Consider the following 14,819-nt stretch of genomic DNA (forward strand, 5'->3'; position numbering starts at 1 on the left):
TAAAAGTCAATTCTTCAGAGTTCAACATTGTAATGAGGGTTCAGTATAAGTTGGACTCATATGGTCCTGTGATATGTGTAATGGACGACGATGATGATAAGTGTTTACTTCTTAAGCTAGATCGTAACAAACCTCAAATATTTATCAGCACTGAGAAGATATATAAAGATAAAAACGCATATGACATTGAGACAAAACATGGACCTTTGTTTGAGCCTAAAATATTTCCATTAGTTGTATCTATGGAAAACGACGTCATCAACCCATGTGATTCACAAGCGGCATATTGGTATGCTGAAAAAAAAAAGGTTTTGTAATGATGCATTTGACATAGTCGTGGAAATGATTGTCATGACACTGATGGGGATGTTGGGAATGACAGTGGAACCGAAAATGTTGTTAATCAATGTGAGACAATGCAACAAGTGAATCGTATCGAACTTGAGCCAATCTGCTAATTTGGATACACGACAAGAAACTTCAATCCTTCGTAATGATTTTGGTCACTGTGTTGGCAATATGCCGTGAAGTCCTGATACAACAGCTGAGTATGGCTCTTCAAGAGGTGGAACATCTGAGAGCAATGTTAGGAGTAACTTGGTCATGCAGCCACAGTCTTTGTATGGTATGAATGTATAGGCAAGGCAAATACTATTTTCCAAGAATGATGTGAAGATGTGGTTGTCAATACTAGCCATCAAGGATAATTTTGAGATGTGTGTTCGAAAATCAAATAAAAAAATAATATTATGTACGGTGTATCCACGATACATGTAAGTAGGCAGTCTGTGCAGTGAAGATGGAGGGACGTGACATATTTAAGATTGCGAAGGTTACAGCTGTGCACACGTGTTCCATTGAAATTTTGAATCATGATCACTAATGGGCCAATGCATTTGTTGTAGGCCAATTAATCAAGGACAAGTTTGAGGTTGATCGTGCCGAGAAACCACGCAATATAATTGAGAACATATGACAAGAGTACAGGGTGAATATAAGCTACAATAAGGCATGATGTGTAAGGAAAAGTACTTTCGGTTTTGCGAAGGGGACTCCTGAGGAATCGTACGCTTTGTTGCATGCTTATAGAGAAATGTTAAAGATAAAAAAAACTCGAGACTGTTTTCAAGATTGAGCTTGAAGATGGTCAATACTTCAAGTACGTGTTTATGGCACTAGGACTATGCTTGCGAGGATTTAAGAATTGTCGTCAAGTGATAGTTGTAGATGGCATGCATTTGAAGGGTAAGTATAAAGGTACGGTGTTGGTTTGGTGTTGTTATGGACGAAAATAATAAATTATACCCTTTGGTTTATGCAGTTGTAGATAATGAGACTAACCAGTCGTGGAAGTGGTTTATGACGAATTTGAAAAATGCAATTAGAGATTGTCTTGATTTGGTATTCGTTTCAGACCGTCACCCTACCATAACTCATGTTGTTGATGTTGTACTCCCAAACGCATTTCACGGGTTGTGTACTTTCCATCTCAAGAGGAATTTCGTGATGAATTTCAAAGACATAGAGGTGTATAACTTGTTTAATCAAGCGGCCAAAGCATTTTGGGACTCTGAACTTAAAAGATGTTAGGACCAAATAATGGACTAAAAAGATGGTAGGTTTGGACGATATTTGGAAGAAGTTCGCTTTGAACGATGGAGTCGATGTTATCAATATGGGAGTTGATACGATAACATGACCGGAAACGTCATCAAAAGTTTCAATTCACTTACTGTCGGAGGAAAGAATTTGCTGATTATTTATTTGCTTGAATTCATTAGAGGATTTATCCATGATTGGTTCTACGATTGACAGAACCACTGGTCGGTTAGTACATCAACACACTCAAATTATGTGGAGAAGATAATGTCACTTGAGTGTGCAAAATCAAGACGGTACAAGGTCGATCCAATTGATTGTTATTGGTTTCATGTGAAGAACGGTGGGTTGGATGATATTGTTAGTCTTAACACGTTGGAATATTGTCGCTGAGGGTTTAATTGTCTATAAATTATGTGTTCGCATACTATTGCTGCAACTAGAGAGCGATACATCAACCCATTCGCTTTTTGTAGCCGACTTTATAGCATCGAGTCCCTTGTACTTGCATACGCATAATCAGTAACTCCATTGGCCATGTGTCTGAATGGAAGAAATCGGCAGATTATTCAGATATTAAGATTATTCCACCAAAAAAATTTGTTAAGGTGGGTCACTATTGACTACAACGAATTCCATCTACTGGAGAACACTGTCTAGTCAAGAAATGTCAATGTTATAGTGGCACGGGGCATAACCAAAAAACTTGTAATGAACCATTAATTATCACGAATCGCAATGTAGTAACGAAGCAGACAAATACTCAATGATTTGTTCATTTAGTTTGACAAAAAAATGAAATATACGAGTTACGCAAATTATTTTGCTTCTACAACATTCTCGATCCCTCTCCAACGTTTCTCGTTCTTGTTCCTCGATGGAGTTACTCATTCACGTTCCTCGATGGAGGTACTTGTTCTCGATCCTCGATGATGTTTCTTGTTTTTATTGTGCTCGTTCTTGATCCTCGATGATTATGCTTGTTCCCGATTCTCGACTGTGGCGCTCAATCCCAACCATGGACTTTTTTTGTAGATTAATAAGTTGCATCAACTTTTCTTCACACCAAAAAATTCATGTACACGTGCATAACACATGATTCATTGTGGATTATTTGCATCGACTCTTCTTCATACTAAAAAATTATTTTAAAAAATTATTTGCACTATAATTTTTTTTTAAAATGTTGAAATTTGGATACTATATTCTTAAAAGTTATTTCCCTTTTGTTTTATCTTTTTATTCAAAATGACGAAATCATTAATATATGATTTCAAACAGATAATATTATGATAATTATATTACATGTGATTGCATATGTATGGGAGGATAAGAGAAAGAACCAACACATAGATTGACTTGTTTGTGGCATCACGTTATATTATACAATAGACTAAAAAAAATCTATCAACCTACAATTGGCATCCATATTGGAGTCGAATACCTACGATTTTCAATTGTACAAGTGAGTATCTGGTCGAGGTCCCCATGACTAAATACTCAAAGAACTTCAGACAGAATATGCCATAATCTAACGTACTTTTGCCTTGGATGTGCCTAGTGTCTGCTCGAGGCATCATCCATGGACCAGGTTGTAGACTAGGTTTCTTTTCAAAAAGCCTGCAATATTGATATAAGGATGGCAATGTATGGGTCACTGGAGTAAAGACAAACTGGAGATCAACCTGTTATTTTATGATAGTAGTGAGTCATACAATATTATCCGCCTGATGTTCATGTCTATCACCACCAGTAGCTAGTGTTCATACAAATTATACGTCGTGTATACAAATTCGACATCCGCCCGTGCAAGTGATCCTTCATTTTTACCATGTTCATTAGCGTCTCTTCACTTGCCCATACCTCAACCGCTTCTATTAAACTCCTCTTAAATATAGATTTGTACAAACTATCGCTAGTGTAGAAGTTTAGGTGGCGTTGCGTGCATGATAAAATGTTATAAAAATAGTATTCATATACAAACACATCGTGCAATAGTTAAATTATAAGTATAGTGTATGAAAATGAAAAAATGTTGAATCTATGTATGCATATCTCTGGTCGCGGTCTGAACTTCTCATGCAGAAACTATAGTATGGTCTCGATTACCTATAATCCCAATCGACATTTTTTTAGTACGATAATTCTAAAGAATTAGGTAACGGATATACGAAATATATATTACTTACATTGCACTCGACCAACTCATTATTCGTGATTAGTTCACGAAATACTTGTTGAGTCATGCAACCCGTCCAGAATAAGCGCCATCTTCCGGTACACATGGATTAGAATCGCAGCCAGCCAATCTATAAATGACTTGACACATCCTTTGGTATTGAATGTATCGAATTATACAACACTCTGTCTACCTGTGTATATGGTTTGACTTCTTTTCTCAACAATTTGGGCTTTTTGACATCTGCGATAAGGGTATATAGTTTGCCTTCTTTACTCATTCTTTACGTGCGCCTATGTCCTTCATTGTCAGTTCGTTTTATTATCAGCTTTATCTTTGTAAGAGCGATCGAACGCGTCTTCACCTTGGGGTCGATGATGGCGATGGGAGTTGGCTCTATAGAAGTGGTGGTGTTGGGGTCGATGGCGGTAATGGTGCTGTTAGGGTCGATGGCATTGGTAGTAGTAATGGTGGTGGTGTCAGGCTCAATGGTGGTAGTGGTAGTGGTGATGATGTCAAAATCGATGGTCATAGTGGTGGTGTCAGAGACAATAATGGCGATAATGCTAGTGAATAATCGATTCTGCACAAAATTTAGGTTAATCAGTTGATGAAATAATTGAATACCAAAACCCATTATTGTATACATACCTGGCAGAATAATCATAGCAGAACAATAAGGGTTTGCAAATGCAATTTCACATCACGTATGTCAACTTCACCTCCTCCAAGGTAGTCTCAACTCTAGTAACTCGTCGTCTAGTGACATACCAGGATCTACCTTACGATGCTCGGCAGGTTGTACCATTCTTATTCTCGTTAATAAATTAGGTTCTACCTCATGATGCTTGGCATCAATCGAACGAGGTTCTTCTGTCTCCAACACGTATGGATTATATGTATCTTGCTCGACAGTATGACCATCCAAATGGTCCTGATCCTCATCGTCTATATGATCGGGATCAGAAAGAATTGAACCTGACTCGGATGATATTCTTTCTTTTTCTGGGAGCTCCACATATACAACCCTGTCCTCCACTCGGGTATCTCTATATCGTATCTCATCGTCAAACAAGCGAATAATTGAGGTGATAACCATCTGCATTGTGCACTAACTTATTGAGCAAAGAGATACAATATAATAATACATTAGATAGTTATTAGAAGAGTTATTAGTTACTCACAGTAGAATAGTTGAATACATCTATCTGCAATACTTTGTTTGGCAACGAGTATGAACACGCCCAACGCAGGAATCGAGGCACCGCACTATTATTCAGTGGAATTGCAGTTGTCTTAGTTATTGTGGATATTGTCTTATATGCCCACACCTAACAAAAAGTTTTAGTTAGTCATCATTATAAGTGTTGGGTTGTATGTCCTAAAATTTGCAGTATGTAATATTAAACATATTCTATTATCAATAAAGATGTTATTGACGTTTATTCAATAAAACTGTTCTTGAATATGTGAATTGCAGTTGTAAACTCTAAATTCAATAAACTAAAGATCCATGGTTATTATTTGAATACATGAACTTTATGTGGAGTCATGAAAGCAGATCGAGTTCAGTAAATAGCCAAGATGGTCTATAGTATATGAATAAGGTTGGGTATCTTTTTATGGTAATATTATCGGATGCGGCCTACTTTGTAGTTGTTACAATTCATTGTAAAGTGCTACAAACAAAGTGATCCTGATTCGTTCATGTATTGACAAGATAAGTGGGGGCGTTTTATGCAATGAGTTTGCATAAGATCGAACCAGGAATTAAGTCACTTTTACTTTATAACGTTGTTTACTATTTAAGATTAACTATTTCAAAGCGATGACCTAGGTAACTTGACCTTAATCCTAAGCTAACTATGAACTCTTGTTTATTCAAGATTATCCTTAGATCTGCATAGGTGAGGATTGGCTCAACAATACCGATTCAATAAGCCTCCAATTTCAGAGGTAACACCGGGTAGATATCTAGGGACATAGGGTGCAAGATGGAATTAACTCCTACCCACTTTTAGGGATAGTGGAGAGGTTGTTCCCTTAAGTGTTGACTCCGGGTCTTGAACAAGGAGCCCTACCCTCTCATTGGCCCAAAAAGGAGTCGGTTTAGTGATTGTATCATAAACCAATTGTTCATTAGAGGATCAGTGAGACTTAAAGAGCTATATGTAATATCGAGGGTAAAACAACTTTTGACCCAGTCGTTATTACGAACAACCTGTAAAGGGTTAACTTACTAATCATGGTTATATCGAGTGGACATGATATTTTTATAGTGAGAGGAGTGCAACTAATGAGCCTTAGTGAAATGACCCGGTAGTTAACGAATGATGGTTAATTAGGTTAAAGAGTTTAGTCGGTTAATCTCGGATCATTGAAGCCTATGATCTGTAGGTCCATGAGGTCCCCGTACTAGCTTATATTGGACTAAACCTTAAAACAGCATGACGAACGAATTTGAAGTGTTCAAATTCAATTTTTGGAGCAAAGCGTTAAATATATACAATATATTTAATCTAATGTTTAATTGTAAATTAAACATAAAGAGAGAAAATAAGAGATGTTTAAACAATGTTTAAATATCAAGATTATGAATAGAGATTCATATAAATTGGGATTAGTGTTGGATTTAATATCAAATTAAATTAATTATTTAATTATTTAATATTAATTTAATTTTAGAATTGATTATTAGAATTAATTTTTGAAATTAAATGGATTTGGTCAAAATTACATTAAAAGTCAAATTGTTGACCAGGTAAAAAATGCAATGATAGTTAAATTGTTGACTTTTGATTTTTGAAAGTCAACAAATAGTCAAATATGTTGACTTTGGACTTTGAGAGTCAAACTTTGACCAAGTTAGTGGAAAGATTCAACATTTGTGAGTGGGAAATGCCAACTTTTGCATGGTTAAGTGTTGTCTTCATTTGAAGACACTTGTCGTACTAAATCCCACTTTGAGTTAGTGGAATTTTTAGTGTCAAATTCTAATCAAACCCAAAGTTGCATGTTTGTATGTAATGGTCTTTAAAAAGGAGTGAATGTTCTTGAAGCACTAGTGAATTTGGATGAGATTATGTGATAATCTCATTGCAATTTTTTTCTAAACGATTTAGTTTTTCCCCTCTCTAAATTAGTCACTCACTAGATCTCACCATCCCGTTCTAAGGCCGGATAATAGTCAGAAAGACTCTCGTGGTGGTCTACGAACCGTTCGTGAGGAGATTGGAGCTGATTTGGAGAAGATTCAAAGTCTACAAAGGTTATATTCTTTTTCCCCTTTTACTTGTTTTATTGCATGCATGCTTATCTTTATAATTAATCTAATTAGAGTACTTTAAATTCGTTTTTCTTTCGCTGCGCATGTATTCGCTCCATCAATAAGTCAGCACAATGTTATAGGTCGTGTATGTAACATAAACTTTTTAGTTACCTGGAATGCATGAGAAAAGCCAGGAAGATTATATTTGAATATATATTTCTTATTCAATCGTGCCTTATGTTTGTATGCACCAACCTTGCCCTCAAGGCACTATGAAGGCTACCAATGGTCCTTTCCTATAAAATCGTCCCCCAATCCCATATGTCGAAGTATTCCAAGCGTTGCACCATATCAAGCAAGGACTCGTCAACGCTACCTTTTGTCTTTTCCTTGCCTAACAAACCCATTTCATACATATATACAAGTCCGACCTTCACCACATCTAGGTCGTTTACAAATTGTATCATGTTACAGAGCTTTTCGAAGGTGGTTAGATGGATCTCTGTCGCTTGTAGATTGCGGAGGTACTTCATCCGCCATGACTCTGTCATTTCAACATTCTCCTCGACTTGCATAGTTGATCACCATAGTCCTGTCACCAATAGGAATTCATCATTCGAAAAATTAACAATGTGTCCATTCAATCTAAAACTCATGGACTCACAAACCCCTACTGTCATCTACCTCCCTCGATAGAATATGGTGAACTAGCGGGCTGTTGAAGACTATATCATATCCACAAACCTTCTAAATATAGTTTTCCTACATAAGTAGAGTTGTGTATCATTAAGCTTCTCCTTGATTGTCTGGTTAACAAATCCAATATGAGATGATAAGCTTGTAACTTGGCTGAAAAAACGGTCTTCAACATCAATCTTGAACATAATCGTCAAATAATGCAAGTAAACAACAAATTCAGATAATAGGATAACAAATTAACACAATTAGCTAAAGGAAAGCTCTTTGTAAATTTCTCGATTCTTTTACTCGGTCTTGGTCCCCGTGCTCGATCCTAATGCTCGATTATGTTACTATGTATTGATCCCCATAGTTGATCCTAGTGCTCGGTTCTCTCAAACGATTCTCTTGATCGATTTTCTCGCTTGATTTTCACTAACGTTTCTATCAAATGATTCTCATGCTAATTTCTCTCATTAGATTTTCACTAACACTTCTCTCAAACTATTCTCGTGCTCGATTCGCATCCTCGATTCTCATGCTTGGTTCTCAATATCCTCTCCCTCAAAATCCATCTACCAGATAACATCCCAACATTCGAATTCCTAAACCTAAACTCCAACCATAACAACGAACCAAATGAAATAACCACATGCACAAAAACCCTAACCCAATGTAGCGCATGCAAAATCGAAGGAACCATTAAAGATCCTCGAGCAAAAATGGGATCGGACCCAAAAATCCAAATTTACAGAAAACGTACATAATTATGCATCTAATTAAAATAAAACATGCTTGGAAGAAATAGAAGAAAAATAAAATTGGGTTTATAAACCCTTAGCTTTGAATATCTGTTCTTCAAGAAAGAAAAACCCTCGAACCAAAAGGACACCACCATAATGGAAACCTTTGTATCCCCTGAATGAGAATCCAAGAGGTTTGTGTGTGCTCTGACTATTTTGGAAGATGAAAATTTGAGAGAGATGAGAGGAAAATTGGGGAAAATATTTTAGGAGAAATTACAGAACCCTTCTGTAATTTTTCTTCAGAAAGAAGAAGAAGGCATAATCATTATTCCACTCCTGCACAATGTAGAGAGAAAGTGGGGGGAGAAAGTTACAACTCCCTCCCTAAAATTGTATTTCAAAAATTAAATTTAAATTTAAAATTAACTTTAATAAAAACTTTAATATATAATTATATGATAATCACTTTATATAATATATATTAAATTATATGTTATATCAAATATAACATATAACCTATAGTTTAATATTGTATACAATACAATATAACCTATAGTTTAATTCTCTAAACAATGATATTTAATATAAATACCATTTATATTAAATTTAATTATATGAATCCAATTCACATAATTAATATTTGAATCAAATTCAAATATTTATTTTATCTCAAATAAACTTTATATTATATTGTATCAAATACATTATAATAACTATATCATGTATAATTAGATTAAATTAATTATATCACATATAATTAATCCTGTTAATTATTTTGAACAATTCAAATTAATCCAAAAAATTGATTCTCATTAATTCCCGTTGAGTTATAGAGGGGACCTCATGGACCTGTAGCTTGAAGCTCCAGTGGTAACTTGAATAATTAATTAAACTATTTAATTAAATTATATACCATTTGTTAACTGTCGGGCACTCCATTAAAGCCCGACAGTTGCACTATTTGCACTACAGATATATTTTTGTGTCAATTTGATATAACTAGTCAACAATAGATGACCCTTCACAAATTGCTCATTAGTATGACTGGACCAAAATTACCATTTTGCCCCTATAGTTGCATATAACTTCTTAAGTACCATTGATCCCTTTAATGAACAATGAATCATAGTCCAACTATGACCAAACCTCTCTCGAGCTAGGAAAGGGTGTGGCGCCACATTATTCATGCCCCGAAATCAGCTTTTAAAGGAGCAATTTATTTATTTACCTCGACATTAGGGAATGAGTGAATTTCTTCTTGTATGGCTGTGTTCCCAGCCCCCCAATTAGATAAATCCCCAAAATGGTAGGCTTGTTGAGTTAGCGATCTGGCCATTTTCACCCATACAAATCAAAAGACCGCCTTCATAGGCAGAAGTTTACAACTCACTCAAGATTCATGTCATGTTATGTAAGTCTCAATTATGAACGGCGTTATATAATAAGACTAAACATTTCGTGGTCCAATTTCATACAAACTCCTTTGTATAGAATGCCTCTGCTCATATGTTTTCACATGAATGATCAGGATCAGATTATTTGTAGTACTTTACAACAATTGTAACATCTATAAAGTAGATCGTACTCGTAGTGTCACCAGGATAAGGTATCCAACCTTATCCATCTACTACAAACCATTTAGGTTATCACCTAAAAATGATCCACTCATATGTCTCTACATACATGTTTAAACTATGATATAACCTTGGATGTTAGTTTATTGGTTTGTGGGTTTAATGCAGCTAAATGTCGAGTAAAATATCACATATTTTATTAGATAAATAAGATGTTTGTACAATACAATTACAAATTATAGAACCATTCATCCCCAACAAAAACAACGAAATAAGAAAACGAAAATGATAAACAAAGATCTTACCTTTCGAGTTGAATGACGGATGAACACAATATGAGATTTTGTAAGTTGTTGAAGGCGTGAGGATCGTGGGAAAGTTGGTTTAGAGAAATGACTATAGGAGAATCGTGTGAGGATGATAGTGAGCTAAGATCGAGAAGCTTCAAAGGCACAACTTTCAGTATATATACCATTACTTTTCAAATTCATTTAAAACAGTTGCGTTTGTTGGCAAGGATTAGGGACGGGAAGGAGTATCGAGAATGGAGAATTGGAACGAGATCAGGAAGTGTGTAGTCTGATGTGGATCAGGATTAGGAAGCATGAAGTTAGATCACTGTTCGGGATCAGGGATCGATAGAAGAGAACAAGGAATGAGATTGGGAATCGAGGTTGGGACGTCGGGAGGCCAATCGAGTGCATCGTCAGGCCAATTGGGTAATTTCACAGGCGGCTGATGTAAGCAAAAGACCAGGTTTTGGTGATTTCTCCAATGCGGGGTTCACTTGGGCCCCCGAAATGGGCTATCTGTATAAATTTCCCCAATTCAATCTCTTATTCCCTTGCATCACAAACGCTAAATGAATATCAAAACATGGAATTTGATAGAGATTTATATACAAAGTCTCAAAATATTATGTAAAATTTGGCAATATTGAAATAGGGAAGTTGAAAAGAGTTGGAAATAAAAAATTGAAATTGATATTTAGATTAGGAGTAGAGGATTTGAAAAGTAGTACATACATAATATTCAAGAAAGGATCGTGTACCGTTTGGAGAAGACGTACAAAATAATAATTGGTCATAATTTTTGTCCTAGCCAGATCCCACTAAGAAAGCCATCAAATAAAAAAATCGATGGTTTGCGACGTTTGTTTTTGATATCGAACTCAGACAAGATGTACCAAAAGGAGCCATTAAATCAATTGGGCAAAAATTACTATTTGTCAAAAATGAAAAAACGTCGAGTGTTGTTTATAACAAATACCCATTATCTCACCATCTCGCTTTCACTACTCAATCAAGTCAATTTTCATCGATGAACAAACAACCTTTTCAAAAAATACAATAGAATAATGTTGGAGGTAGAATGTATAAAGTGGGGATTGAACTTCAAGTTTTTTTAGTGCAATAATTGCAGGGTGGGAGATTGAACTTCCCACTTCTTAAGAAAGAGCACATACCAATACCATTAAGCCAGATTCATTTCGATACTTTAGGTTGATAGTACATACTCGATGTCAATTGGTCTATGGTCATTTTAGCTACCTCTTTTTTAAGTACTTAGCAGCTGAATGTACCAGCTTAGTTTTTGTAGTTGTTTACAAAAATATTCTGCCTTCTCCATAGGGTACACAATGCATGTCCTGATTTGACTATCTGGGCTGGGCTTATGATACGAACTTTGGGCCCAATCATTGGGCTTTAGTATTGCCAGCCAATAAAGCCGTTTGACGAACTTGGGCCCAGGTTTTGGGAGTTTGACGGACTCGAGTCGTGACGCTGACAAGCCCTACAAAACCCTACCATTCATTTGATCGTTTTCTTCCCTTCTCTATGCTCAGGAAACCCTAATTTCGCTTCAGCAATCAGTATCACAAGAGCTACAAAGGGTGAGTAGGTTAATGCTTGCAATCTTTCTTTTTAATTTAAACGTTGGTTTCATATTCATTGTAATCGACAGTCTTTGATTTTGTTTTGTTTGTTTGTTTTTTTTTTTTTCTTTCCCGAAGCAGCAAGTTACTTAGTTGATGTGATCTTCTCGATCGAAAAGATTTTGACGATTTTCATCTCACAGTGTAATCGAGAGTGTGTTTTGGCAAATGTATAATTTTGCATTTCTGTACTGGAAAACCTAGTTTCGATTCAGTAATAAGTATCACTGGCATAGCGTCGAGTGCTATTCTTCTTCTACCCAGCTCCCCATTTTATTTGTTTACATCTACGTGTTCGACGATTGAAGTTGCGTATGTTCAATTTTTGTATATCCAGATTTTAGTTTCTGACGTCTAGGATTTTGGCATTTCCATCCCATTTCAACATCTCATTGTTCCTAAAGTGTAATAATTCAACGAACTTGGTACATTGTCATTTTTTATTCTTCTACGGGTTGTATGCGAAATTATTAATTGATTATGAATCAATAAGTCTTCTACCATTCCCATCGTTGGCTATTCCCTACGTCTCACAATTACATGCGCACGATGTTTTTTCATTTAGATTTAAGGAATATAGTATTTGCCCAGTTCCTTCATTTGAATGTTGAGGGGTTGCGCCTCTTCTAAGTGTAAATGTAGAATTTCTACGAATATATCTTATGCTATTGGTTGTTCAACTATGCTGACGACCGGGTATTATCACTAGTCCCCTGTTACGATACATTTTGTTTTATCATATTATGGTGTTTAGTCATGTTTAGTTCTGTCTTTCACCACAGAGATGGGTGAAGAAGCAAAGGCAATAGTTCCAGAGTCGGTCTTGAAAAAAGCAAAGAGAAATGAAGAGTGGTCTTTGGCAAGCAAGCAAGAACTTGAGGCTGCAAAGAAGAAGAGATCTGAGACCAGGAAACTGATTTACAACCGTGCTAAATTGTACTCAAAGGAATACGAGGAGCAGGTGCTTACTCACTTTTGCAACTGACAGTCTCCCATGGTTAACGAACTAGTTACTGAGAATTGTGTGTGTTATCAGGAAAAAGAGCTCATTAGGCTAAAGCGTGAAGCGAAGTTGAAGGGAGGATTTTATGTCGACCCTGAGGCGAAGCTTTTGTTCATTATTCGTATTCGTGGGTAAGTTTTAATACTTTAACATGTCTGCTGAATTATTATTGGAAAATCACTTGATTTTTTATTCTTTAATCTGTCAATTTAAACTTTCAGTATCAATGCCATGCACCCTAAGACAAAAACGATATTGCAGCTTTTGAGACTGAGACAGGTAGTTTTTTTTAATACAATTGTTACACTGCATATGCAGTATCATATTCTATGCTTGATGATCATTCTCGCAGATGTTCTTCTTTAAGGCTTATGTTTAGAGAATATATTTTTCATCCCTGAATTGTAGTTATCTTATTACACGTGATACTCTCTCGTTGATCTGGCACAGATATTCAATGGTGTATTTCTGAAAGTGAACAAAGCCACGTTGAACATGCTTCACAGGGTCGAGCCTTATGTGACTTATGGGTACTTTTTCTCAACTATTCGACTCTTTTATCATGCACGAATATTTGTGTTTTGCATCAGAAATGAGATTATCATATTCCATTCCATTGATAGTTATCCCAATCTTAAGAGTGTGAAAGAACTCATCTATAAGAGAGGCTTTGGAAAACTAAACAAGCAGAGAACTGCTTTGACCGACAACTCAATCGTCGAACAGGTTTGCATTATTTTATATAATGTTTAGTTCGTATCGTAACCCCCATGTGCGCTGAGTTTGCTCCATTGTCTCATAAGGTGCTAGGTAAACATGGAATTTTGAGCGTCGAAGATCTTATTCACGAGATCATGACAGTTGGACCTCATTTTAAAGAGGCAAATAACTTCCTGTGGCCTTTCAAGCTCAAGGCGCCATTGGGTGGTTTGAAAAAAAAGAGGAACCATTATGTTGAAGGAGGAGACGCTGGAAATCGTGAAAATTACATCAACGAGCTTATCAGAAGAATGAACTAATTTTTCTGTTTTTTTTTTTTGGTAAAGTTAGTGGAGGCTTCTAATTGTCCTTGTTTTATGGGGTTAATTTGAAGCAAATTTTCCTTGGTCATCTATTATCACGGTCTGTTAGTCGTCCATACCTGATCGCCAAGCTTGTCATGGTCTGTTAGTCGTCTGGAGGACGTGAATTAATTTCTTGAAAATTTTGTTTTCTTTGTTAAATTTAGAAAGTTTTGATTGGGGATACCTTGGAATTTGGCAAGTTCCATTATTTATTATTTATACACTCGGTTGTAATCTTTGTCTCCTTTTCTCAGAATTAGTTGCTATTTTTCGCCATTATTATTATTATTTTTTTACCTGAATGACATCATTAATGAGGGGTTGCTTTATTGATCCAGCCCTGAGCTCTATTTGAAGGATTTCAAATCATTTTCATATTTTGGTTTGGATATCAAAACATTGAGTTGAGTGCGTTTTGAAGTCTTGACAAAGTGAATATTTTTAGAAAGTTTTGTTAATTTATAACTTCAGGGCTTATTTGGACTAGTTTCAAAGTGTTTAAAATCACACTTTCAGTACTAAAAGTACTTGTTTTTGCAATGAGTTTCTATGTTATCGTCGATTGATTAGTCTCTGAACGTTCAAACTATGAGTCATTGGACCATATTCTACCGCGAGGAACTTAATATGATACAGTGAGAATTCTGATGTTTGTGATTGTGACAGTTTTTGTTGGGAAGATAGTTTGGTTAATATGCTCTCTCAAAATAAAAAATTTTCTTGGACCTCAAAAGGGTTCATTAGTCATTGAACTTCTAGTATCTGATATTAG

The 14,819-nt window shown here is 35.7% G+C and overlaps 1 protein-coding gene across 5 annotated transcripts; it reads left to right on the plus strand.

The window, feature by feature from the left end:
- The first annotated feature begins 11,797 nt into the window (after positions 1–11,797).
- On the plus strand, positions 11,798–14,292 carry LOC120086947 (large ribosomal subunit protein uL30w). Of its 5 annotated transcripts, none has more exons than XM_039043757.2 (8): positions 11,856–11,938; positions 12,062–12,150; positions 12,763–12,941; positions 13,017–13,114; positions 13,205–13,262; positions 13,434–13,513; positions 13,607–13,709; positions 13,787–14,292. In XM_039043757.2, the coding sequence occupies exons 3-8, from the start codon at positions 12,765–12,767 to the stop codon at positions 14,000–14,002; spliced, it is 732 nt and encodes a 243-aa protein (XP_038899685.1). In that variant the 5' UTR covers positions 11,856–11,938; positions 12,062–12,150; positions 12,763–12,764; the 3' UTR covers positions 14,003–14,292. The 5 variants fall into 5 exon arrangements, with proteins under 5 accessions (XP_038899684.1, XP_038899685.1, XP_038899687.1 ...); XM_039043759.2 differs by having other exon boundaries at positions 11,867–11,938; positions 12,059–12,150; XM_090317930.1 differs by having other exon boundaries at positions 11,882–11,938; positions 12,062–12,124.
- The last annotated feature ends 527 nt before the right edge of the window (positions 14,293–14,819 follow it).

The sequence above is a fragment of the Benincasa hispida genome, chromosome 9, assembly GCF_027475165.1.
Source record: "Benincasa hispida cultivar pf3 chromosome 9, pf3_genome.v1.1, whole genome shotgun sequence".
Taxonomy (NCBI): Eukaryota; Viridiplantae; Streptophyta; class Magnoliopsida; order Cucurbitales; family Cucurbitaceae; genus Benincasa; species Benincasa hispida.